Source organism: Dunckerocampus dactyliophorus, chromosome 2 (genome assembly GCF_027744805.1).
Source record: "Dunckerocampus dactyliophorus isolate RoL2022-P2 chromosome 2, RoL_Ddac_1.1, whole genome shotgun sequence".
Classification (NCBI taxonomy): Eukaryota; Metazoa; Chordata; class Actinopteri; order Syngnathiformes; family Syngnathidae; genus Dunckerocampus; species Dunckerocampus dactyliophorus.
The window spans coordinates 20,747,674-20,772,497 of NC_072820.1; the positions used below are offsets into that span (position 1 = coordinate 20,747,674).

Sequence of the window (24,824 nt, forward strand, 5' to 3'; positions counted from 1 at the left end):
CTATGAGGTTGAAAACTGAGCTTCAAACCGCAGGAATCTTATAGATCGGAGTGTTCTGGCCTAGGGGCCAATTGTGGCACACAGCTTGTATTTTTATTGGCCTGTAACATTGTAAAAGTAAAATTATCATATTAGGATAATCGCCGACCCTCAATTGTCCATAGGTATGAATGTGAGTGTGAATGGTTTTGTATGTGCTGCAATTTGCTGGCAACCAGTCCAGGTGTCCCCTGCCTCTCGCCCAAAGTCAGCTGGGTAGGCTCCAGCACACCCTTGCGACTCCTAGTAAGGACAAGCGGCATAGAAAATGAATGAATGAATGAATGAATGAAAATGAACATCAAAGCAATTACAAATTATGCTTTGTCACCTGTAACACAATGAGTTGTAGGCAGCTTTTTTCCATATGTAACTTTCTTTAGTTTCACCTACGCTTCACTTAGTTTTTAGTATGTAATTAAGTAACCAAAATGTACAGTGTAGCTGAGAAAGTGGACCATGCATTCTTCATTTTTTTCCTGTATGTGGTTTGCTGTGGACACCCCTGATCTACATTGGTATGTCATTCATTACTCATCGTGGGCTCTTCTTCAGGTGTCTACAAGGGCTTGCACCTCTCCAGCACAGTCTCCCCTTCCCTCGCCGCTCCGGCCCCACCCACCACTATGTCCACCTCCACCTCACTGCACCCGGGCACCGCCACCAGCTCTGCATCCATGCCCGCTAAAAACAACAATAATGGCTCCGCCCACCTCGCCAGCACCACAACCACTAACGCCACTCAGGCCCCACTGGGAAACAGCAACAGCCTCCGTCTGGGCCTACCCGTTGGCAAACGAGCCCACGCTCCCCGGACGCTAAGCAGCGCCATGTCAACATCCGCCTTAAAGCTTGCGCACGCAGCAGCCGCCACTGCTAACTGTCAGAAATCTAAGGTCACCTCCGCTTCTGCATCGCCGCTAGACATGGTGCCAAGGTGAGCCAAACATGACACTTTTAACACCGTTTTTGTTGATGATGCTCCTTCCAGAAAACACTTTTCCACCAAGCACTACAGTTCACTTTATTGGATAAACAACGGACTCTCTTTTTGGCAAACTAATGCGGTACCAGGCTCAGTGGAAGGTTACCTAAAGGGCGGTGCTAGACACTGTGCAGATTGGTGGACAGACATTGATGACAGATATTGGTCCCTTGCACATCTACTTCTGAAATGTAAAATGAGGAAGGGGTCACAAAAAGACACTCGGTCTTAAAAAAAACATAAAACAACAACAAAAAAAACGACCATAGCACTTTTTAGCCTCCCTCTGTTAGTGCACCGGTAGGGTACCTAAAGGGTGGACTTCCATGTGACCTCAGTTTGATAATAAGAGTAAAAACATGAAATATTTTCTTCATCTATTGACTTGGACACGTTACAGTGTGCTCACGATGTTTAGCTAGCTGACACATCAGGATGTACCCTTCCAAACTTAAAGTGGATTGGAGCGCTTGGTGGAAACATGACTTGAAAAGCAGACTGATTCTGACTGGTGTGGTGGTCTTGTAGGGACAACCACGAGCAAGACAAGGCGCCTCTCAACAGTCTGTCAGAGAACACAATGGCCATGGAGGTGACGTAGCCAGCGGACTCCATCTTGGTTTTTTAGGTGCTATGCATCGTCTGTTAGGCTTGAACGCGAGCGGCGGACTGAGCGCGGTGGAGCCGTGTTTCTACGGCGGCGACTCTGAGAGCCAATCGCGATGCTCGTCTGGTATATACCCCCCCCCCCCCCCCCCACTTCCTTCCCTCCCGTCCCCATTTCCATATTTGTTACTGTTAATAAGAGATTGTCTGTAAATTCTTAATATGGCAATTATATGTACAGTACTGAATATTTGTACCCCCTCCTTGTATATAACATTACTTGAATACAAAATTGTTCATTTGTGATGTTTTGCACTCGACACATTGGGGGGAAAAAAAAAATCCAAATTAAAGAGAACAAACTGCAGCTGGTGCGACAAGTGTCAACGTGTCACGTGCGTGTGCACGGAGCCTGCTCCCCGTCTATTTATTGTGCCGTGTTTACTAAGTCTGCAATTCCACGCCCACTTTTTGTTTGCCTGGCACCGCGCCCTCCTTCCTGCCTGCCATGTTGGTGTGTGTGTGTGTGTGTGTGTGCGTGCGCGCATGAGTGACTCTGTGCACGGGCGGCAGGTGTGCGTCTCTACACAAAGCTCTTCCACACATCATCATCAAGATTGTGTCCCACAATGCTTTGCTGCTGTGTCCAAGCACTATTGATGTGTGTCACGTGACCATGCTGCTTTTCTATGATTTAACCCTTTAGACACTCATTGTTTTCTAAAATAAATATTTTTGTACCTCCCACTTTTTTTTTTAAATTTCTTTTGATTTGACTTTGCCATTGTTTTTGTTTGTTGCTGAGGGACATCATGGATCATTCCACTTCGGACAAAAGCGACATTTTATTGACAAATGAAATAAAATCAACTGACTCTTGAAGACTGGGACGCATCAAGGGTGCCTTTCATTTTTGGCAGCAGGACAAAACAAAGCAGAACTTCTCTTCTGTGAAGAGTTTGGTACTGAACACGGCTACTTGTAGTTATTTTCTTTTTCTGTCTGTATCCCCCATCCTCCGCCTAGCCCACTCCAGAGGCCGCTTGTTGATTTGTCTGCTTGTGTCGACACTTCAGCACAGTGAGGCGAAGGTGTCACTCATGAAATAAACATCCAGGGCATTACATGTTTCCACCACTGACTTTTTTCTTCTGTTTTTTTCCTTTGTCCTTTTATACACAAACATTAGACCTAAGGTCTACTTCCTGCACAACGGTGCCTCCAACTTTAATTTTAACTTGCTTAGCTGTTACACAAGGGTAAAGAAACTTAGGCAGTGTAATAAATTCATATGTATGTTATATATTACGGTGTATATATAAAATGCCCTGTGGCTGTCTCAATTTTAATGACTGCACACTGAAATATGTATTTAATCTTAGATTAGCCAAATCAGTGATAGTTGAGATTCCTCAAAGCTGCAGTTTGTCAGCATCGTTGGATTTGAATGACTTTAATCCTGTGGATGACAATCCCCTTTGTCTTTATCCATTTTCTATGACGCTTCTAATTAGGGTCGCGGGGGTATGCTGGAGCCTATCCCAGCTGACTTCGGGCGACAGGCGGGGTACACCCTGGACTGGTCACCAGCCAATTGCAGGGCACATATAGACAACCATTCACACTCACATTCATACCTATGGACAATTTAGAGTCGCCAATTAACCTAACATGCATGTTTTTGGAATGTGGGAGGAAACCGGAGTACCCCTTTTGTCTTAACACATGAAATTATTTCTCTGTGGAGGATGTAATTAGTGTGTGTTTACGGCGCCACAATGAGCCTTGACATCTAGCACCATCTAACGGTCAAATGAATACAGCGCTCCTTTTCTTAAAAAAACTGACTTGTTAAAAAACTACCGTAATTAAAATAAGCAGATAACTGCATATGATGACAGTGTTGTATACATTGGCACAAATAAAATAGGCGATATTAGTCAAAGACTCCGTGGTGTAATGTTTATTTTCACAGTGGAAAACTTACTCCTGGGCTGTTTCTAATATTTTGGTTTACTTTAATCTCAAAATATGTCAGAGAATTAACTTTTGAAATGTTTAGTTGATGTAAAAACTACAACGCGCATGTTTGTGTGACATAAATCACAAACATCTGTCAGTGGAAAAGCATTCACAAACATCTTGGAATGTCAACGTAAGCTTTGACACTACTCCACCATTCAAGCATTACAATCAATGGTTTATTTTATAATTCTGTCAATTTCGTCAAATGTCCATCCCTAATGTTATGATAAAAATGTCTCCACATTCACATTAGTGTCACAAATAAAAGTCCAAGTGTACCATGTAAACACTAGATCTACCTGAAAGCGGTTCCATGTTGCAATCAAATGCGACTGGACATGATCCTGGTGTTGAGTTTTAGAAAGAAGGCCTTGAGCTTGCAGAGTCGACACTTCTTCCTCTTCTTCTTGTTCTTCTCATGGACCTTCTTGTAGATGCCCTCATATTTTTCCTCATCGTCTTCCTCCTCTACCCACGGTACCCAGGCACCGCCGTGCAGGCTGGGGTCAGCGCGTGGGTCATCTGGCGGGAAGTAGACTGGTACAGCGGTCCGGTTGTAGTAGGCCAGGCGGGACAGCAGCTGCTGGACCACGTCTGGTCTTTGCTCTGCCAGGTCCCGCCGCTCGTACGGGTCGGCGCTGATGTTGAAGAGCCAGATGTTCTTTTGCTTAAAGGTTCTGTAGAGGGCCGAGAAGGCTCTTTCCAGATTCCACCAGCGGCCCGGCAGCGTTGGCAGAACCTGCGCAGAAGACAACTTGCTAAGACCTTGCACTTTAGAAAACCACAAGCACTTGTGCCAGATGACCAGGCTCTTAAGACCACGTTAGTTAATGTAAAGCAAGTAGAAAGTCTCTTCAGGAAAAGACACAATAATGGCGGAAAATGGGACTCATACATGTGGATTGACTTCTCTTACTCAAAAGTATTTTCAGTCGACTAAACTGTAGCTTGAATTTGAGCAAGAAGCCAAGGATCTGGGACTGAAACCAGTACCTGTGGCGGGACCCACTCTCCATGGCCGGGGTCTCCAGTTAGCATCTTCCAGTCTCCGACTCTGATAGCCGCCTGGACCGATGTGTCCCAAACAGACTGGGGTGGGGTGGGCAGGATGTTTTTGTCTGGCTGGGACACATTCTGCTGAGAAAACGTCCTCTTGGACTTGAGATGCAGCCTGAGTTTGGTCTTTGTCGTCTGTGGCCATGACAGGTTCTGCTCCTGGGACGTCGTCCTTCTGGATTTTGAACTGAAAATCCCTGGCTGTTTGTGGTGGGATGTCTGTGTGATTGACAGGTTGTGGAAGGCGGACTGGACCTTGAGATGAGGCTTGAGGGACTTGGACTGCAGCTTTTGTTTGTTTTTGGCTTTGAGGTTGAATTTTGGTAGCTTGAAGGCTGACTTTTGCTTTGGTCGCTGCTTTCGAAGCTTCTCTATCTTCTTCTTCTTTGGCTTTTTTAAGCCCGCAGCCTTTGATGGAGCCACTGTCCAACCAAAAGCAAACAAAATACATCGTTAGCCGGGGATGCTTCAATGTCTATTCTGGTCAAAGAAAATTTAAACAAAAACTCGATCGAAAAAGGACTTCTAAAGACCAGCAAGAATCCTCTGAGGTCGTATACTTTGGGACATTGGCTTACCTGGTGCTCCTTCTGCACTGGCATCCCAGGTGGCGGCGGGTGCAGGAGGCTTGTGCAGGGGGTCGATGTTGTAGAGGATCTCTTGACGAGGCGACTTCTTCCCTTCGCTGATGGCAGACCACACGTCGTAGCCGTCCAGACTCTGAGGGGAGGCCAGCCAGAACAGTTCTACTTATCTCAGCCCTGACTAGACTACTTTGACCACACGGGAGTCATCGGCTCTTCTGTAAGTCAGAAGCAGTCTTGATGGGAAGCCAAACCGCCTCGCTCCACTACTGTAGAACTTTTGGTCATAGCAGCGAGCCAGCGAGGCGCCAATAAAAGTAATTTATGTCACAACGAAGACAAAAAGCATCTATGAGCTCCATGTTGTTACAAAAACTAGAAACATCTGATGCAACATTTATCTCCATGATACTAAAATATGGACACTTTTACAGCTGCTGTGGAACGAGAACTTTCCAGCGGGCCGTCATGTTGACGACAAACATTACTGCTGAGTAAAACCTTTGGCAAGAACCAAAACTTTGGTTTTTACAAGATAATAAAGCCGTCCAGAGCTTTTAGCGCAGTAACAAAACTCTTCTCTAAAAGAAAGACTATTAATAAAATCTATACTCACCTGGCTGACATTGCCCCCGGCGAGGCCCACCAGCGTGGGAAACCAGTCTGTGATGTGAAGAAGAGCTTTGGACACCCGCCTCCTGCGTCGTAGCAACGGGCTGTGCACGAATGCCACGCCTCGGACGCCGCCCTCCCAATACGTCCCCTGGAGGAACACGTCTGTCTTAAATGTCTGGTATGTCAATGAGTCCCAAGCAGACCATCTGGACCCAAAATGAGCACGATGGAGGGTCAGGGTTCGCATATCCTGACACAAACAGAGCGGAGCCTTCAGGCCTACAGTATGTATTGTGGAGGCTGCAGGAACGCTGGACCACCTCTTGAGTACCAGTGAGGTTCCTTTGGACACGGCAGCCAACAGAACCAGAGGGCCAACCCAAGTTTTCCATACGCTGCATTGGCCCGAATACAAGATGCACATAAGGCGGCTGCATTACTCCAGGTCACTAATGTGAGTGAGGGCGTGGCAGGAAGAAAAGCTCTGGGGAGAACTCATTTGGCGCCACCTTCTGGTTTGCATGTATAAATCTCTAAACCAGGGGTGTTTCCAAAAATGGAAAGCAAAGAGTAAAAGCTGAAATGTTGATACAAATAACTAACAGCACAAACCTTTGTCTTTAAATAGATATACAATGGAACCTCTCTTTTAGTTATTAGTTCCAAAAGGTCAGACAAAAGCCGACATGTACAAAAATCAATACCATTTTTCTGATAGGAAATCAATCAATCCAATTAATCCTTTCCAGACACTCAAACATATGAACAAAAATGCATTGTACACGAGGAGAATCATAGTTTTACTAAGCAAAATGATTCTAAATGACATGAAATGGATAAATGAAATAAACATTTCGCCTAATTTTTACTTATAGGCAAAGACAGTGAGGAACAGAGAAAGTATGCTGTGCGATTCTCTGCCGGAGTGCTGGAGGCTGCGTTTTCTGGTGAGTCAACTCGGTAAGAAACCATGATGCTGGTCAACTATTTCGCTTGTTAGCTTCACTTGCCGCTAATGAGCAGTGGCAACTAATCGATGTGTTAGAACGCTTTCATTGCAAATATTGATCTAAAATAAGTGATGGCTTAAGAAACATGAGCATCACATGAGCCATGTGACAACAGGTGTGGCTTGTCACTCCGCCAGGAGGAACAGGTTTTAGCGGAAGGCCAATTTCACCTAGTGGGAAGAATTAAGGACCTTTTCTAAGGATGTCTTCTTCTGATGTTGACGTTTGGGATGTTTTGAAGTTTGAAGTAACATCACCTCGTTACCAAGATCATCATGCCTCCAAGAGAAGAGCGTTGTTTCAATGCAGACGCCATCCATCATTAGCCCATGACAGCTTTGCAGACGTTACCTTGCGGCCTCTCAGCGGCCAGTTGCTGCCACCAGTGAAGGGCTGTGCACCGTTGTCGGTGGAGTAGATGATGACGCTGTTGCGGTAGAATCCGTACTTCCTCAGAGCGTAGGTGACATTACGCACCGCCTCATCCACCGTGGACACCATAGCGGCAAACTTCCTCCTGGCCACGTTGGCCATGTGGCGGTATGGGTAGATGTATGACTTTGGAGGCTGCAGCGGCGTGTGGACAGCCTGGTGAGCAGAGGGTGTTTTAGTTGCCGTCTTGGCAGCTATGTTACCGGCATGGTTACCTGTAGGGACAGAAGCAGGAAGAGAGGTCGCTCGCGGGGGGCATGGCTCTCCAGGATCTTGCGAGCTCGCTGAGTGAAGAGTGTGGTGGAGTACTTCCCCTCCTGACCCCAGGCCACACCCTCATTGTCATGGAGATCGTAGCCGCACAGGCCCGGGCCGTCACATGAGCCATAACTGGAGGCGCGACACAGTCTCATCACGGTACCAGAAATGCATGGTTTTTGATGACACCACGTATCCCAGCAGGCATCTTCTGGATGTTCTCATATAAGATATGATCTTGCTTACCTGTAGTAGTCCACACTTCCTGTTAAGGATCCGAAGAAGGTGTCAAAGCCCTTCCTGGTGGGCAAGCACGCCTTCCTGGACCAAAGATTAGTCATTCTGTTTTAGCTAATGCTAACAAGGTTAGCAGGTCACTGCAGACAGCAATGTGAACCACTACAATGTCAAATGCTTTGTCAAGTATCCTGACTTTCAGGCCAAATCTAGTACTGTAGAGTCTGCACGGGTGCCAAGCTCACCTGTAGAAGCCCAGGTGCCACTTCCCCACCATGTGCGTAGCGTATCCGGCCTGGCGCAGCCTCTCGGGAAGCGTGTCCATGTGCAGAGGAAGACAGCTGGGCTGGCTCGGCCTGATGATGGAGTGCTGAAGACCCGTGTGGATCTGATACCTGCAGGGAACACCCACAAGTTCTGGTCTAGAAGAGCCTACATGGAAAAGATGTCCACAATCGGGGAGTTCAGACCTTCCAGTGAGGAGCTGGCTGCGTGACGGCGTGCAGATGGGCTGGACGTAGTAGTTCTCCAGCTTGACGCCCTCTGCCGCCAGCTTGTCCAGCGTGGGGGTCTTGATGGCGGGGTTGTGATAGCCGATGTCGTTGAATCCCTGTCGGTCAAGTTAAAAGGGGTCAGAATTTAGCGTTGTCCACCTGATGGACCAAGGACTTTTCCTCTCAGTGGTCCATCATGAACATCAACGTTCCACATGCTAACTGAGGCCTGTTCAAGTCTGACATGAAATTTTGTGGTTTCCATACTTCATGGTGACTTTGTGGAGAACTTATGAGATCGTTCACTGTTGAATGTTTCCCATATGTGAAAAATCCTCATGCTTTGGAAACACTCTTATCAAAGTTCAGCAACCTTTGCTTCAAGATCCTCCTTGGTGGTCTTCTAAGGTTCCTAATTTTATGACCTGCTAGTAAGTATGTATTGCATCCTAACAAGTCACGTGCCTGTAAATGTCCATATACGGTCTATTTTGTCCAATGCGACTATTCCATCCAACCTACCTGATCATCGATGAGGATGAAGATGATATGCGGCTGCTTGCTGGGCTTTGGCGGCGGCATCCCATCATTCTGGTGCCGCTCCCGGCCAGATGAGGAGACGAAGCCGTCCAAACTGAGGATGCAGATCATCAGGACAAAAGTTGCGGGCACTGCCTGCATCTTTCCTGCAAGGCATGAAATAAAAAAGTCTGCTTATCAGCGAACGCACCATGAGGGAGGCGGAGCTACGTCAAAGCACTGTAGTGATGAACTGATATTTACCCCTTAATTAAAACACATTTAAACGCTGTATATAATCATAAACAATGACTTTAACACTAAACATTACGTTTGTCTACCAAAATGTGTTAGTTATTACCATTTACTTGCAGTGTGTGTATAAACAATCATCCTTTTTATAACACTTTAATTGATTTTAAAAAATTCTAACAAACAAGTCTAATATTTGAATTTGAACTGCATTTTACTTAAGTGGTGAGGACAGATGCTGTCATTATTTTTAATGTTTGTTTAGTGACCTAATTTTCTCAGTTGTAGTAAACAATTTACGTCAGCTGAACTCGTGTGATTGTGTGTGTGTGTGTGTCAGACGAGTACAGACTGGTCTTAATTACTAATGATGGAATGTTAAATGTATTCACATAACTTTATTAAAGACACAGTAACAGTCTATTTCCTTAAAAAAAATTAAATAACCAAAGCAATTCTTTAATTCAAAAATGCCACACTTCTGTAAGAAAGTAAATGTTATTACTTCAAGGCCGCAATCAATCAGCCAATACCTCAATATGGAATCAATGCAAGTGAACGGCTCTTGCTGCGCTGCTCACTTCATTCTTCTGGGCTCGGTTCGGTTCTGGAGGGAGTTCTGCTGGCGGAAAGTTCGCTGAGGACGCCGCCGCATGTCCTCAAGTTTCCAAGAGAGGCTTCCTTCTTCCTCCAAAGTCTTCTTCACACTCCCACTGAGCAACGACGAAAAAAGTCACACCATCAAGCCACACTCGCTCGTTTGCAAAAGCTTCCGGTATGACCTGCCAAAATAAGACACCTCAACGTCATTATAAATGGCTATCGCGATCACGCTGGACTATTTCACTATGATTTGACTCAAACGAGCTTGCGTATGCATTTAATTCATTCTTTATTTTCATTTAAATATTTATGAGTGTAATAGGTATGCATTTGTTGCAGTTAGATTTATGTATATGTTGTAGTTATAACCAACCATTTCTCTTAATACTACAAATATAAAAAAATAAACTTGGAATTGTCAGCTATCGTGGACTTAATGCAGTGTAGCAGAGTTAGGTTTGCTTAGTTTATATAATTTAATTATTACACCAGCACCTGATTAAATCAGAAAACTGGATGGAATTTTATTTTGATAAAGTAAACTCTTGTACATCCGCCAGTGTTGACTAGTCTTTTTGGGGGGAGATACTTGACTTTATGATACTGCACTTTATGGGAAAAAAAGAACGTCTTAATAAATTAAAGTTGATGAATGTGTTCATCTAAAATGTTCCCCAAAGTCATATCAAATGTTCCCCATGTATCTGACAGCAATACAAAGACAAGTGTAGAGAGGAAATAGTAGTAATAATGATAAATTTATTTGGAACAATAAATGCACATAACAAAGAGTCAGTGGGATAAAGTAACACATTTACTCGTGTTAGGATTAGGATTAGTGCAGAGTAGTAGTAGTAGTAGTAGTAGTAGTAGTGGCGTTCAGTGCTTTGGTGCTTGGGCCTTCAGTGGGGACTTAACTGGCCAGAATTTTTCTTAACAGACACACTGGGAGGGCCAGTATTGTTGAAAAAGAAGATGATAATAATAATGAACCTCAGTTCCCTGTGCCAAGCAACGGTGTCGTTACCCTCTGCACCGTCCAGCCGCTTAAAGAGTCAACAAACTCTAACACTACACATAACTGCCTGATCGCTACAATGCCATTATTTATAAAGAAAGACACCAACTTAATCCGTTATCTTTGAATGCATTGTCACAGATACGCCTGACTTTCATTTTTGCAAGTAACTTGGAGCATTATCAACTTCCACCAGTGATTGGCGGTGCTCATACATTTGGCACTCAGCGAAATGTAACAAACATAAATGGAAAATAGTTCAGGGATAAAGGGTTCAAACAACTCCAAACCTCTACACTACAACATCATCTGGACCAGTTCAGAATCAATATTTATCTAAAAATGCAACAAAAACATAAATCTTTTAAATATAACACATCGACTTACCAGAGCTGTCAAATTCTCCACCTCAGTCAGCCATAGTAGGTGTAACACTGCTCTGATCAACCAATCAGAGGACGAAAACAGCTAGCTGGCCCTGAGAGGTGAATCTGAAGTCTGATTGGTTAAAAAAACAGCCCCATTGCTAGTAATAGCTATGTGACATGGGCCAGCACTGCTGATTCTGAAGGCCCAGGGCAAATTACATTGATATGGCAACACATAGAAGCTGAAATCCGATTGGACAAAAAAAATTAACATCCAGTACCACTGGAAGCAGTGCAGCCAAGAGACACGCTACTAAATGAAGATAATAGACTGTTGGGAATAAATGAATCCAGTCTTATGGGGAAAAAAAACAAGAATTTACATGATAAATATAGGTCAGTGCTTCTGGTAGTGTTTAGGCTAGCAGAGAAGGATTTGCTGGCCCTGACTGCACACTACTGAGTAGTAGTAAGTAAGTAAGTAGTAAATAAAAAAAAATCACCTGTAAACAGTAATGAATAATGGACACAACACCTGGTGCTAAATTCTGCATTAAGATGATTTATTTTTACACTTTGTAAAATGGTTGCTTCTTTAGGGAGTACTATTTTATTTAAAACTTGAATCACTCTTTTCTTACGATAAATAGTAGCAACATGCATCAAGCGAAAGAAAAACGTTTTTACGTCCGTAGTTGAATTAGATGAATACCAGGTAGAAAACGTCACTTCCCATGGTGCACCTCTCCGTGCAGGGGGCGCGGCCGGAGCACGCGAGCCTTCAGCAAGCCGCACGCGATGAAGCGTGTTGTCAGTGGTCAGGCAGTAAGAACATTTGCCATTTTTGTCCGCTTCTTGTTGTTTTCGTCATGTCCTCTGAGGAAGACTCGACGCTACTCTTTCTCGTCTTTCAGCACCTCAAAATGAAAGGCTTGTTGGGCGCCGCTGATCTGCTGGAGAAACACGTCGTCCAGGTAGAAACATTTTAACAATTTAGTCAAAATTTTTGCTCACGTTGGCCTCCTTCATTAAATACTGAGAATATTAGATTAAACTCATCTTTATTGTCATGTGAATGAGCTTTTAAACGGTGGATTTATTCAGTGCTTGTGGAAATAAAAGAACATGACGTAAACATAAAGTACACATTAAGTACAGACAACCTCCTCCCCGTTGAAAACTAGCTAACAGCATCATGTTAACATGATCAACACATACATCATACATACATCACCAAGCATGTCGACTAGTTAGTTTTATTATGTTTGTCTAATTACTTCCATTCGTGTTCATTTTTAAAAGTTCGTTCTTGGCATAGTAACAGATGTCTTCAGGGTTACAAATACCTGAAAAGTGGCCTAAAAAGATTTGTAAAAAAAAAAAAAATGTAAATATCACTTCACAAGAAAACCTTTTAAACAATATGCACTTCCTGCACGTCTGGACACGCTAATGTGTATTTTTGTTTTTTGTTTATTGAAAGCTTTATTTCTCTCAACACAGTTGTTGTGGTTTCATTTGTCAAAAGTATACAGAAAAATCAAAGGAATGAAAGGTACATTTGTTATTAGTATTATTAGGAGCAGCATTTCACAGTAAGTACATTTTTTTGCTGTTGCTAAAAATCATGTTATGGGCTGCTTTTTTGTCTTTTATTGGTTTTTAATTGCTGCATTGTGTTTGGAGTGCAGGTGGAGGCACCAGAAGGGGGCTTGAGCCTACAGGACATCTACAAAGCATGGATAAAGTAAGTCACGTGTCTTTATGCTCCGTGCACTCTGGAATCATCTCACCAGTCACTCAAGATGACAACTTCACTTCCTGTTACTGTCAAACACCATTCCAAAATCCAACCATGCGGTCCAAAAACGTACACAAAAAAAATTAATTGAGTGAAGGTCAAGGTGAGTGAAGGTGTGTACTTTGTTAATGCAGTATCCACCTATGTGTACTGTATGTAGAGTATTTATGTGTCTCTATTAGGGATGAGCGAGTACACCACCATCTGTGTCTGTACCTGTATCTGCTCACTCATCTAAATGACCTGTATTGGATGCCAACCTGTGAGGCTGTGCGAGTGTACGTTGGTAAACCTAACTCCCTGTGCCTCAAGAGCTGCGCTGAACACGCGGTCGACAGTCCGGGCTTTTAGTTGTGTGGTCAGCGCCCTCGCCTCCCATTACGAAGGTCCTGTGTTCGAGCCCCGGTGAGGGCAGGTGCGAAACAGGGCGGGTTACATCTGCATCTGTACTCAGAATGAAAAAAACGGACGTGGGCATGGTTTAACCGGAAATGGGTGGTGCTTAAATCGGTACATTATTTTAATTCTGAAATTGACTTGGACTGATGAGAAGTTGCTATATTTATTGCTTATTATTCAGCTATATGTATACTGTGTATGTGTATGTACTGTAAAACTTAGTTAGACTTAGTTTTTAGTAGGGCTGTCAAAAAAAAATGCCCGTTAATGACGATAACTAATTTATTTAATTAATTACATTACATTTCTTAGCATATTTAATGCGTATGCAACATGGCAAGCCACTGCTCTCTGTTATGATGACAGACAGAGGAACAATGTAACTCTCCACAGAGTCTGTCGCTCCTTTATAACTTTATTCTGACCTGAACACAACAACAGCAGTGCAAATCAAACACCATATATGTATTTCCAACTCTAAACAAACTAAATAAACGTCTCTAGTCCATTCGTCATTGAAACGACAGTTCCTCGTGGTCACTAAACAGACCGCTAGATGCATTCACCGACACTCCGAACATCACATCAACGTCTTTATTATGCGTGTATGTGTGGTCTAAATCGGGTCACCAACACGTTGCCTGCGGGCACCAGGTGGCCCCTAAGGACCACATGAGTCGCCCACCAGCCTGTTCTCAAGATAACTCAAATAGTGCCACTTACCTGTGAGCTGTATAAAAAAAAATTTGGTTGGTATTCTTGTTTAAATCACACTTACATGTGAACTGGAAATGACAATATATAAAAAAAACACTTTAAAAATTGTACAAAAGACTGCTTTAGTAGTGCCCATTCTCTTTTCTTCCTTTAAGTTAGCATATGATTAAACGAAGCCGCCAATTACGACGTGAGATGGGCACATAAATGCACCAGGGCAGCCGCGGAGCTTTGAAAGTTTTTGTCATAACACAGACTTTGTTTTTGATGTTCAACTAACAGTGTGCGTCTGTAAATGTGAGTAACCTGGTTATTTGTAATTTGTTCAATGCTATACACTGTTTGCATCGTGATATTGTATGTGTTGTGTGCGATCAGCATCCAGCCGCCGAGCTGGTCAATAACTGCTGAGCTAAGTTAGCCTCGCCTTCATTGCCACCAATTCATTATGTTGTTTGCATGCTATTTCAATGTGTTTAGTGTACTGCTTGTACTCGGCAAAAATGCAGTATCCATAACGGATACTGGACTTGTCTACGAGTATCCGGCTCTCCCTAGTGTCTATGTATAGAGTATACTGTGTGTGTGTGTGTATTTATGTGTGTGTAAATGTGTGTAAATTGGGTCACCGATTTTTATATATATATATATATATATATATATATATATATATATATATATATATACACACACACACATACACACACACACACATATGTATATGTATATTATACATATGTATGTGTATATATATATATATATATATATATATATATATATTAGTATACACATATGTATATGTATATATGTATATGCATTTTTCATGTGTGTATATATATATATACACACACACACACGCACATATGTATATATGCATATATATATATATATATATATATGTATGTGTGTGTGTATATATATATATATATATATATATATATATATATAGGTATATATATATATAGGTATATGTATATGTATATGTGTATATACAGTATGTGTGTATATATATATATATATACAGTATGTGTGTGTGTGTATATATATACATATATATACATACTGTATATACACATATACATATGTATATACATATACCTATATGTATATATATATATATATATCTCTAATGTGTGTGTGTGTATGTATGTACTGTATATACAGTAAATGTGTTTGTGTATACAGGCTGTGCTCCATCTCCCAGCAAGCTAAGCAGCCAGCTAAGGATGAGTCAAACCAAGTTGAACCTGAAGGGGGCTCAGACAAGACCCTCACAGAAGGCAACATTGATGTCAACGCGTCACTGGGTCGGTTAAGTCTTCTATTTTACTTTGTTATAGTTCCTTTGTGTTTTTGAGGAGTAATTTTTATGACATAAAACTTGACACATCTTCATGTTCCAGCCTCTGAGCAGACGATGGAAGCCAACGGAGATATTCACAACGTCTCTCCCGATGACGAAGAGGAGGCCAGAAAAGTAACCAAAATATTAGAAACAGTTGTCAGTATGATAGAATACGTAAAAATGCTGACTGGACACAAAGAGTTAAATGTCTGTCACTTCATCAGGCGGAAGCGAGCGCTAAAGGTCGTCTTTCCGAGTGATTACACACACATAGCTCATCTCCACTCGCTGTAATCATGTGTGCATACACACTTTCATGTCTTGTCTGCTCTGTTGTTCGTCTATCTAGACATACTGTGTGTGTGTGTGTGTGTGTGTGTGTTTGTTCACTGCTGGGAGGCAGATTATCTCCTTTTGTGTGAGTGTGTCTGCATGGATGATTAGCAGGTTTTGTCCGATTTTAATGTAGATTTATCATGCATAATTTGTTTGAAATGATTTTTCAAATTTTATGTCATTTGTCAGTTAATCTGTTCCAGAGTCAAACTGTGGCCATCACAGAAGCATTATTACGTGTACAGGAAATGTTTAAAGTCACATCTTAACATTCTTAAGCGTAAGAAGAAGTGAAGCAGTTTGTAGAATAAAATCTTAACTCTTGTGTTAATGTATGGAGACTCTCAATTCTTACCGCTGTGAATGCGAGGCTGCCTACCTTTTTAGCCGTTTGGTCAGATCTGAGCGTAGCGCAAAATGTTGTTTTATTAGGGCAACTGCACAGCACTTTTCTGGTTGGGGAGGTGGGGGAAAGCACCCACATCCTCATGCTGGGTACCAACAGGACCCCAAAATGCCAGAAAACTTTAATGTTAACAGGTGAACTTTTGGCGTAGACTTTGTATGTTAGACCTCGAAGATCCCTGCACTAGACAGTCGATGACATTTCTCTATACAAACTAGGTCTAACTGTCCTTTGTCATCTTCTTCCAGCAGCCACAGCTCATCATGGATGCCGAAGAGGTCCAAGGTGAAACCTCTGGGCTGGAGGAGGCAGCTGTCCATCAAACTGAGGCCACCCCCACCCCAAATGATGACACTGAGGTGATGAATTTTAAAAAACTGCAGAATTGAAAGACTAAGTAAAGCTTTTGGTAACAAACTCACCCTCCTGCAGACAAGTGAGCAGGCCATGCCCACCTGTGCTCAGGATGCCCAAGAGCAGCCAACAGACAACCAAGCCCTGCCTCCTGCAGGTATGTGTGGCCAATCATGGCACTGGAACCTCCTCTTGTACAAACTAAACTCACCTACGTCGTATTTGTCACATTATTGCAAAGTCTCACGAGCAGCTGTGAAGACGCCTTAAAGGGGGTGGGAACTTCCCTCCCCCGCTGACAATTTACACAATGTCTTTCTAAATTCTGATAAAGTTTACATGAAAAAACACATTCTTCTTGTGTACTTTAGACATGAGGACTGAGCAGGAGGAGGAGGAGGTGGCGGTCAAGGTAAGAAACATAACAATCCACACATACAAAGGGATGTACAGTATATTGTTCATACGTCCCACTTTAAAGATGGAGATCAGTGATGGGTTGAAGCAGGAGGACCACACGGAGGCACCAGAGGACCAAGAGGCTATTGATGATGGTAAAAAAACAGTTATTTTCTAAGTTTGCTCGATGTTTCACTATGTGATATCGCCTTGTATCACTACAGAAGCTCCAATGACACTACGTATGTCAGTGACAGACAGGTTGAGCTGTGCCCAGGGCCACGCCCCCTCCTATAACATAGCAACTCTAAATCACTCTCAGGTCCTTCTCACCTCCTCCAATATTCCCCTCCCAAGCAAAATGGACGGCCTCACGACTTCCATTTTTCAGAAGTCAGACAAGTCTCAACATAAACTCCCTGTCGTATTGCATCACACTGTCAAACGGGAGGTTAATGTCCCTCAGGCAAAGTCCCTCCCTGTTTCGACAGGGAAATGTGGGGTCGTTCCGACAATGCCTGCGTCTTCTGGGTCTGATGGTGTCAGCCATATCGGTTTTGCAATATGGGGGACTCTCCCTCAGAGTGACTCATGTTGCAGGGGTGTTGAACGAGGGGGTGGTTCTTCTGTCCCGAGGAAGTCCTCCTGGGAATGGGCTCTGCATCCACAAGTGGTGGAGGAAATATGGAGCACGTACGGCTGGGCAGCTGTAGATCTCTTTGCCTTGCAGGTAAATGCAAAATGTCCTCTGTTCTTTTCCTTAGACATGGAGGCACCATTGGGGGTGGATGCACTAGCCCATCCATGGCTGAATGTGCTGATGTATGCGTTCCCCCCCGCCCCCAGCCTTATTGCTCCAACTCTGGCCAGAGTGAGGGAGCAGGGCCTGATTTTGGTGGCACCCAAGTGGCCATCCAAGCATTGGATTGCAGAGATGGTGCAGCAGCTGGATGCGGAACCCTGGCCTCTTCCTGCTTGCAGGGACTTGGTATCTCAGGCGAGAGGGGAGATTTACCGCCCGCACCCAGATCGGGTAGCTCTTTGGGTCTGGCCCATGAGAGGTGGACTTTAACTGATGCAGGTCTGCCTGATGGGTTCATTGACACTATTCAGAGTGCAGGGGCCTCTTCCACGCGCTCCTTTTATAACAGCAAATGGTGTGTTTTTGAGGAATGATGTAATTCCAGGAACCATTTGTTTTCAGTGCTCTGTGGTGAACCTCCTGTGTTTTCTGCAGGATTTAGTGGAAAGAGGAAGAGCTTTCTCAACGATTTAGCTACAGTATATTTCAAAGCCATCTGTGCTTGTCATGTGGGCCAGTCTGGCAGCACCTCAGTGTGCCATTCTATGAAGGGGGCACGTCGTAAACTTCCGGTTTCTCTGCCTGATTCCCCCTGGGATCTGGTGGTGCTGGATCCCCATTCACGTCATCGATTCGAGCCACTTGAGGCTGTGGAGATGAAATTTGTTTCCTTGAAATATGGCGTTGCTCTTAGCCCTGACTTCAGCAAAGCACGTGAGTGACCTTCAGGCCTTCTTTATTAGCCCTGCTTGTCTTCTGTTTGCTTGGGGGGCTGATGAGGGTCTGCATGCAGCCTAATCCCGCTTTCGTGCCCAAAGTGATGGCCTCATCTTTTAGGTGTTCCACTGTGGAGTTGAGGGCTTTTCATCCACCTTACTGTTTGTGCCTGGTAAGGGCATTGCACGTGTACAGGTATGTTGCAAGAACAGCAGAAATCAGAAGAGGGGATCTGCTGTTTGTATCATGACTCACACCCCATAGGGGCAAGCCACTGTCTTGACAGAGGCTGCCTCACTGGATTGTGGAGGCTATCTCACTGGCCTATGATTGAAAGGGGTTACTTCAGGTTTGAGGGCCCATTCCACAAGGGGAGTGGCCACATCGTGGGCCCTGTTTAAGGGGATTACTGTGCATGATATCTGCATGGCAGCAAGATTGGCTACCCCTCACATGTTTGTCTTGACATGTCTGGCTCTTCCGTGGCACACGCAGTGGATATGGAGGTGTTTCCACATGTGTGAGCTTTGCAAATTGGGCCGTGAAAAGCTTAGCTTGTCTGCTACAGTCCGGGAGATGGCCATATCTCCCATAGCGAAACACCGAGTGAAGTTGGAAAAATAACTTTGGGTTACTCAACATAACCTTGTTTCTTTGATAACAGAGTGAGGTGCCCTTGTGGACGCGGTAAGAAACTGTCAGGAATGATTTGGAGGGAGAGGCTGTGTTATAGGATGGGGCGTGGCCCTGGGCACAGCTCGACCTGTCTGTCACTGACAGACGTTGTGTCATTGGAGCTTCTATAGTGATACATGCTCAAGGCGATATCCCATAGTGAGACACCTCACTTCTTACCAAAGAAACAAGGTTACATTGTGTAACCCAAACTTTTTATGGATTGTATCATGACTTTAATTCATCATTCCAACATGGGCGTATGTTTCCCTTCTGTAGGAAAGATGTCTACTGCAGAGGAGCGAGACCACATGAAGAAAGGCAAGAAGAGGAAGAAGCACGATGAAGACAAACTCTCTGAAATTGAAGTCGCAAAAAGGAAGAAGGTGGAAGACATTAAAGATGAAAAAGTGCAGGAAGGGGTGAGTCCACCAGAGGAGGAGGAGAAAAAGAAGGAGAAGAAGAGGAGGAGAAGGAGGAAGAAGAAGACGGGGGAGAGGAGCCAGGAGGTGCAGTATGATGCACCAGCCGGGAGCAATGCAGAGACACCCAAAAAACAGGAAGCAGCCGGTAGAAAAGATGAAAGTTTCACAAAGTAGTCTTTATCAGGAAGACCAAGACAGTTTGTGATTGTTTCCTCTTCTCTCCTGAAGGTGACGCTGCTCCTCAGCTCTCCTCGAGCAGGAAGATGCATCCACAGAAGAAACTGAGCCGCAAGAAGAGGATGAGGCTGAAGAAATCCCAGCAAGGCCACAAGTCAGTCACTCTGCTGGTTATTTGAAGACAAAGAACATTTGAATGTTTGTTGTGTTCTGCAGGCAAGACATCCCAGAAGAATCCAAAGCTTCCAAGCCAGAGACATATGCAACCTCGGAGGTAGATGCACCAAAGAGCAAGAAGATCAAACAGGACCAGTCTCCTGCTACCAACGGCAAGAAAGACAAGAAGAAGAAGAAGCAGAGAACAGCCAGTGAGGAGAAGATAGAACATGCCGTTGGGAACATTGAGCATCTTTCTGGTGGACACTCAGCTCACCTGTCAGAGGAGAAGAAGAAGAAGAAGAAAGCTGCGGAATATGATGAGACTCCAGTTAGCAACAAGACATCAGCCAAGAAAATAAGTAAGAACCTTTTAAAACTAAAGAAAAGTTAGTACAGGTGGTGTACTGAATCGAGTATAGCGTCCGAGGTGTAAAGCTTATGCCTGCCCCTGTCTGCTCATCGGAAGTGATGCAAACTGCTTCTAGGTCACGTGGTTGAAACCCAGCAATGAAATTAAGCAAAAGAAATCCAGGTAAAAAAAATAGAGCAAAAAGGCATAATGTAAAGAGAAAACGCTGAAATATTGATACTAATAAGTAATAACACAAAGCTTTTTTATTTTTAGTAATGCTTAGATAGGTTAGCATATATTGACCTACATTGGATTGCTTTTCGAATCTTTCATTTTTCAGTATGTGGCCCTTGCTGGAAAAAGTTGGGACACAAGTAAATGATGGATGAGGTGGTAAATCGCAAAAACAAGAATAAAGTTGTGAATGGAGTGACATTATTAGCGTGACAATAATAATTTCAGTGTTAAAAGAAGGTTAATCACTTCCTGTGCTGTTTTTGTTGCAGAGAAGAGACTCAAATACCAAAAGGAGGATGGCAGACTTCCTGTTGCTTCATTCTAGGTGAAACTAACATGTTTGTTGTTGTGATTGTTGTCCTCACTAAGAAATTCACAACACATTAGTTATGATTGTTGCCAAGTAATGATAGCAATTTGCCAAAGTTTAGCTACAAACATTAGCAATCACTGAACGTTTATCCATAACCACTCAATGACTCCAAATTGCTGGTCGCATCTCTGAGACTGCTTTTGTGAATGTTTATGTGCCACAGACGTTTACATGTAACGAGACAACCATGAGTGAAAGCCAGGAACGATGATTTTATTTAGGCTTTTGGGTCGAACATAATGTAACAGTTTAACTTTGAATTGTGACAAATATAGACATTTATTTGTTCAATCTGTTCTTTTAAACCACGACAGTATTGGTAACATATGCTAGGTGTGTAGCGGGTATAGTTTGGAGGGACAGCACCGTTTAAGAGAATGTTATAACTCAGCATTCACACAATTACAGTAATCCCTTGAGTGACTCCACACAGTTCGTAACTCTGAGCCACACTCCAACATGGTAGGTGCAGTAATGCGCCTCAAAGCTGGTTGCCACTCGACTCGCGCCACCCGCAAAAAGAAGAAAACGTAACACCACCATGCAGACATGTCCGCGGTGGACCGTGGCGAAGTTAGTTTCACGTTGGATGTTCGGCTCCGTAGCTACAGCAGTAGTTCCCTCTCAGTGTGCCCGGACTCCTGCCTCACGGTGTAGGGAGCTCGCATGGGAAGTGCCGCTCTGACCACTGGTTACTTATAATAGGGGCCGCACAAACACTACTAAACATGTCGAAATGGCGGCAAAAAACCTTGGAAACTCCTCTGTTACAGAGTGTCAATGGAAGCTAGTGGGGTTTGCTTAGTTTACCTCGTGCAGCTGTGTGTGTGTGTGTGTGTGTGTGTGTGTGTAACTCAGGCTGGATGAGTATATTTTCACTGTGTTGTGTTTTACTGCTTTAATTTAAGGACTATTTTACATTGCCGACTGACGACGTGCAGGTTCTGAGTGAAAAAAGACGAGAGGCACGTTTATCGTGCAGCCAGCGCGTATCAACCGTCAAGTGCCATTCTCAACTCACACACAACACATTCCGGCCTTCAAAATAAGAGCGCTCTTTGTCACATTTGTCTAATTGTGTAAACAAAATAAAGGTGTCATTAAAACATCTTACATTAATAACGGGATTGGAATTACATCTGTGACATCTGTGTCACTAACCCAAATAGCACAAACTCTATTAAAATAAGTGGAAAAGGTAAAAAACTGAATTCTAAAAAATTTAAACGGAATTTGGGAAAAAATAAAACAGATTTCATAGGGGTCTAAGAAAATTTGTTTAAAAAAAAAAAATTCAAAATCACACCACAAATTGATCTATAACCCTGTCAAATGATTAGTCCTACCATAAAAGTATTTTGCACGCCCATTTTGTCCAGTTTGATCTTTTATTGGATTAGGGACCTGACTCACACAGGGTTGTTACTAAAGCCAAACAATATTATTGGTCGTGCTGTGTAATCCCACAAATTAATATTTGTAACAAAAGCTTATTATTATTAAAAAAAACAACAACAAAAAAAAAATCAGGATTGGATCAGCAAGACTATAAAAAATCGGATCGGAAGCCAAAAAATGTGGATCGGAACATCCCTAGTACAGACAATGTAATACTTCAAGAGGTCCGAAGAAATGAAGAGTTAGTAGCAAGTGCAAGAGTGGTTCTACATGGCATTGTATGTGCACTGTGGGACTCTTCTTCCTTGTACTTTGTAAACATCAACTGCTTGTACTGTATCTTGAAATTGCTCATTTTAGTGCATTGTTTGAGTTCTTTCCATTCTTTCCGTTCCATAATTTCATTCCACATATTGATATGCTAAAGGTTTTTAGCGTTGTTCTCGCGTATACGTTTTTAAAGGGTCCCTGACATGATTAATCAATTTTGCTTCAATATGTTATATATTGTTTGTAATTATCTTCTACATTGTTCGATTTTTGAAAGGGAGCGATACATTGGCAACAACGATGTCATTTTAGACATAAGGCTAAAATCATCACACAGCAACTTAACACTCAAAAGGTAGCTAGGAAATATACAATACCAAGACACGTACCAATACGAGTTTAAACAGCTATTTTAACTTATTCACATAATGCATTATTCCAAGCAGAGTTTATTGGCCAATGGCCAGAGGGAGTTCATGAGCTCAGCTCCAGAGGGGGCTCATGAGCTTCTGCCAGGCACCCATGGCAGCCGTTGGCCAAGGAGAGTGGGTAGTGGACAGGAAATGACATCAGGAGTTCAGAGTTGAGTTAAGCTTGTTGTGGGTTGCGGCTGCAACAGTAGCCCGTGTTTTTAGGTTTTTGATTAGGAATTATTGTGCCTGCTGTAAGGTAATTCAAACCTGCAATAAAAGCATGTTCTTTTGGCAATCAAGTGTCGTGCTTGTGTGCCTCACCGAACATGACAGTAACATTACTGACACCTAGTGACTAGTGTAGAATACTACATCAACATTTTGAATGTCTTTTGAATGCCTTGTATTTGTATTTTAGTTAATTTAGACGTTTTTATGCTTGAAAATGCTTTATTTGGGCAAAAATACACAAAATATGCTTAAATATACATATTTTTGGCTAATAATAGGCTGTATTCAAACATGAAGCAGCATGATTTATTCATGTATTTTGAAAAACTGTGATAAGAGTGAAGCCACGAAGTTCAAACCGCAAACTAGCAAGGGATGACTGTGCTGCCAAACATTGACACATTTCATGGAGAACTAATGTAGAATGTTTTTGTCTCAGTGATGTTCTTGATGACCTGCGAGGACGACCATGTTGGACTTTCCAGACAGGACGACTGCCCTTATGCCTGAGCTAAACTGTCATAGTGTAAAAGTTTGACTACGTAAATGTAGCTTTACTGGTACTTTACTGTGTACTACTCCAAGATGAGCGAGGAATGACTTTAGCAGTTAAATAACAAATAAGACAAATGTTCACTGACGATGTTCATGCTGTGAAACACTAAACATGTAGCGTGTCACTGTGAAGCCCTGTGAAGTGTGACACATGTTTTTTTGGAGAAATAAACTCACCTGTCTGTTTTGTTCTTCGATTACTTGTTTGGCATACAAAATACTGTAGTTAGGCTTCTTACATACAAATAATCTGTCAAAGATGCTAGAAGTTGGGAATAGTGATTGATAAAGAAGTGACAGCACTGTTGATTTTTGACCCAACTTTGTGGTTTGAATGCAACCCAAAAGCAATAGAATTGTTGAAACACTGGAAAACTTGTACGAGGCTGACCTTTGACTTAAAATCAATAGGGTTATTTGACAATGGTTACAAAAACGTGCTTGCCTGACTTTTCTTGATGCCACTTTTCCACGGCCTTGGTTTGGGTGGCAGGTTTTCCACATGAAACCAAGCAGCATTGATCAGTGCTAGCGAGGCATGCTAACAAACAATAACAACACGACAAAGGAGCTCCGCCTGTATGAGATAACCGAGGGCAAAGTGCAACGGGAGACTGGAGTGTAACGCACCAGCTAAGGTGCAGCAACAGACTAAGCTAACGTTAGCATGCTAAGTAAACTCTGTTGACGTATTGTCTTAGTTCAAAAGACTGATGTGATGGAGGCTGACATTTACTTTGTCAATATGATGCAGGATTATTGATCCAAGACTCACATTCGAGCTTTTCCACACACAAAAAAGGTATGTGCCTTTTCTTGCTAAAAGGCTTGATATAATGCTTTCTTTTTATAAAGCTTAATTTTTACAGATAGCATTTTGTATGAATGCACCATTTTTTAAAGGTTCAATTCAGTTATTTTGTTTAGTTATTCAGCTTCATTTTGATAAAAAAAATAGTATATATTTAGTAATAGTGTATATATATATATATATATATATATATATATATATATATATATATATATATATAAAATAGTATATATTTTTTCATTAAATGTATTTAAATACCTTTAAATCAAATACATATTTTTATGATTATTCATTTACAGTGGTGTGAAAGTGAAGCCCCCTTCCTGATTTCTTTTTTTTTTTTTTTTGCATGTTTGTCACACTTTCAGATC

At 42.7% G+C, this 24,824-nt stretch overlaps 3 protein-coding genes across 7 annotated transcripts in view; 2 read left to right on the forward strand and 1 right to left on the reverse strand.

Moving 5' to 3' along the window:
* The window catches only part of epc1b (enhancer of polycomb homolog 1 (Drosophila) b), a 31,875-nt gene extending 29,111 nt beyond the window's left edge, over positions 1–2,764 (forward strand). For both annotated transcript variants that reach the window (XM_054754936.1, XM_054754928.1), the window contains 2 exons: positions 595–976; positions 1,553–2,764. In XM_054754936.1, the coding sequence (XP_054610911.1) occupies positions 595–976; positions 1,553–1,625 (455 nt within the window). In that variant the 3' untranslated portion in view covers positions 1,626–2,764. The remainder of the gene's footprint in view (positions 1–594; positions 977–1,552) is intronic.
* On the reverse strand, positions 2,466–9,812 carry LOC129169025 (arylsulfatase I-like). Of its 3 annotated transcripts, XM_054754982.1 has the most exons (11): positions 9,646–9,812; positions 8,864–9,027; positions 8,318–8,457; positions 8,093–8,242; positions 7,857–7,931; positions 7,568–7,742; positions 7,272–7,508; positions 5,912–6,058; positions 5,290–5,431; positions 4,649–5,133; positions 2,466–4,394 (listed from the first exon to the last, which is right to left on the reverse strand). In XM_054754982.1, exons 2-11 carry the CDS (start codon positions 9,020–9,022, stop codon positions 3,978–3,980), a joined length of 2,127 nt encoding a protein of 708 aa, XP_054610957.1. In that variant the 5' UTR covers positions 9,023–9,027; positions 9,646–9,812; the 3' UTR covers positions 2,466–3,977. The 3 variants fall into 3 exon arrangements, with proteins under 3 accessions (XP_054610957.1, XP_054610933.1, XP_054610946.1); XM_054754958.1 differs by having other exon boundaries at positions 8,093–8,457; XM_054754971.1 differs by having other exon boundaries at positions 8,093–8,457; positions 9,694–9,755.
* A 2,048-nt stretch (positions 9,813–11,860) lies between these two features.
* On the forward strand, positions 11,861–23,833 carry LOC129177665 (glutamic acid-rich protein-like). 2 transcript variants are annotated; one of them, XM_054769024.1, is made up of 14 exons: positions 11,861–11,926; positions 12,016–12,075; positions 12,793–12,848; positions 15,204–15,325; positions 15,422–15,495; positions 16,354–16,464; positions 16,538–16,616; positions 16,831–16,871; positions 16,941–17,013; positions 19,332–19,622; positions 19,706–19,808; positions 19,871–20,172; positions 20,672–20,727; positions 23,527–23,833. In XM_054769024.1, the coding sequence occupies exons 1-13, from the start codon at positions 11,900–11,902 to the stop codon at positions 20,725–20,727; spliced, it is 1,395 nt and encodes a 464-aa protein (XP_054624999.1). In that variant the 5' UTR covers positions 11,861–11,899; the 3' UTR covers positions 23,527–23,833. The 2 variants fall into 2 exon arrangements, with proteins under 2 accessions (XP_054624999.1, XP_054624998.1); XM_054769023.1 differs by having other exon boundaries at positions 11,870–12,075.
* Positions 23,834–24,824: the final 991 nt, after the last annotated feature.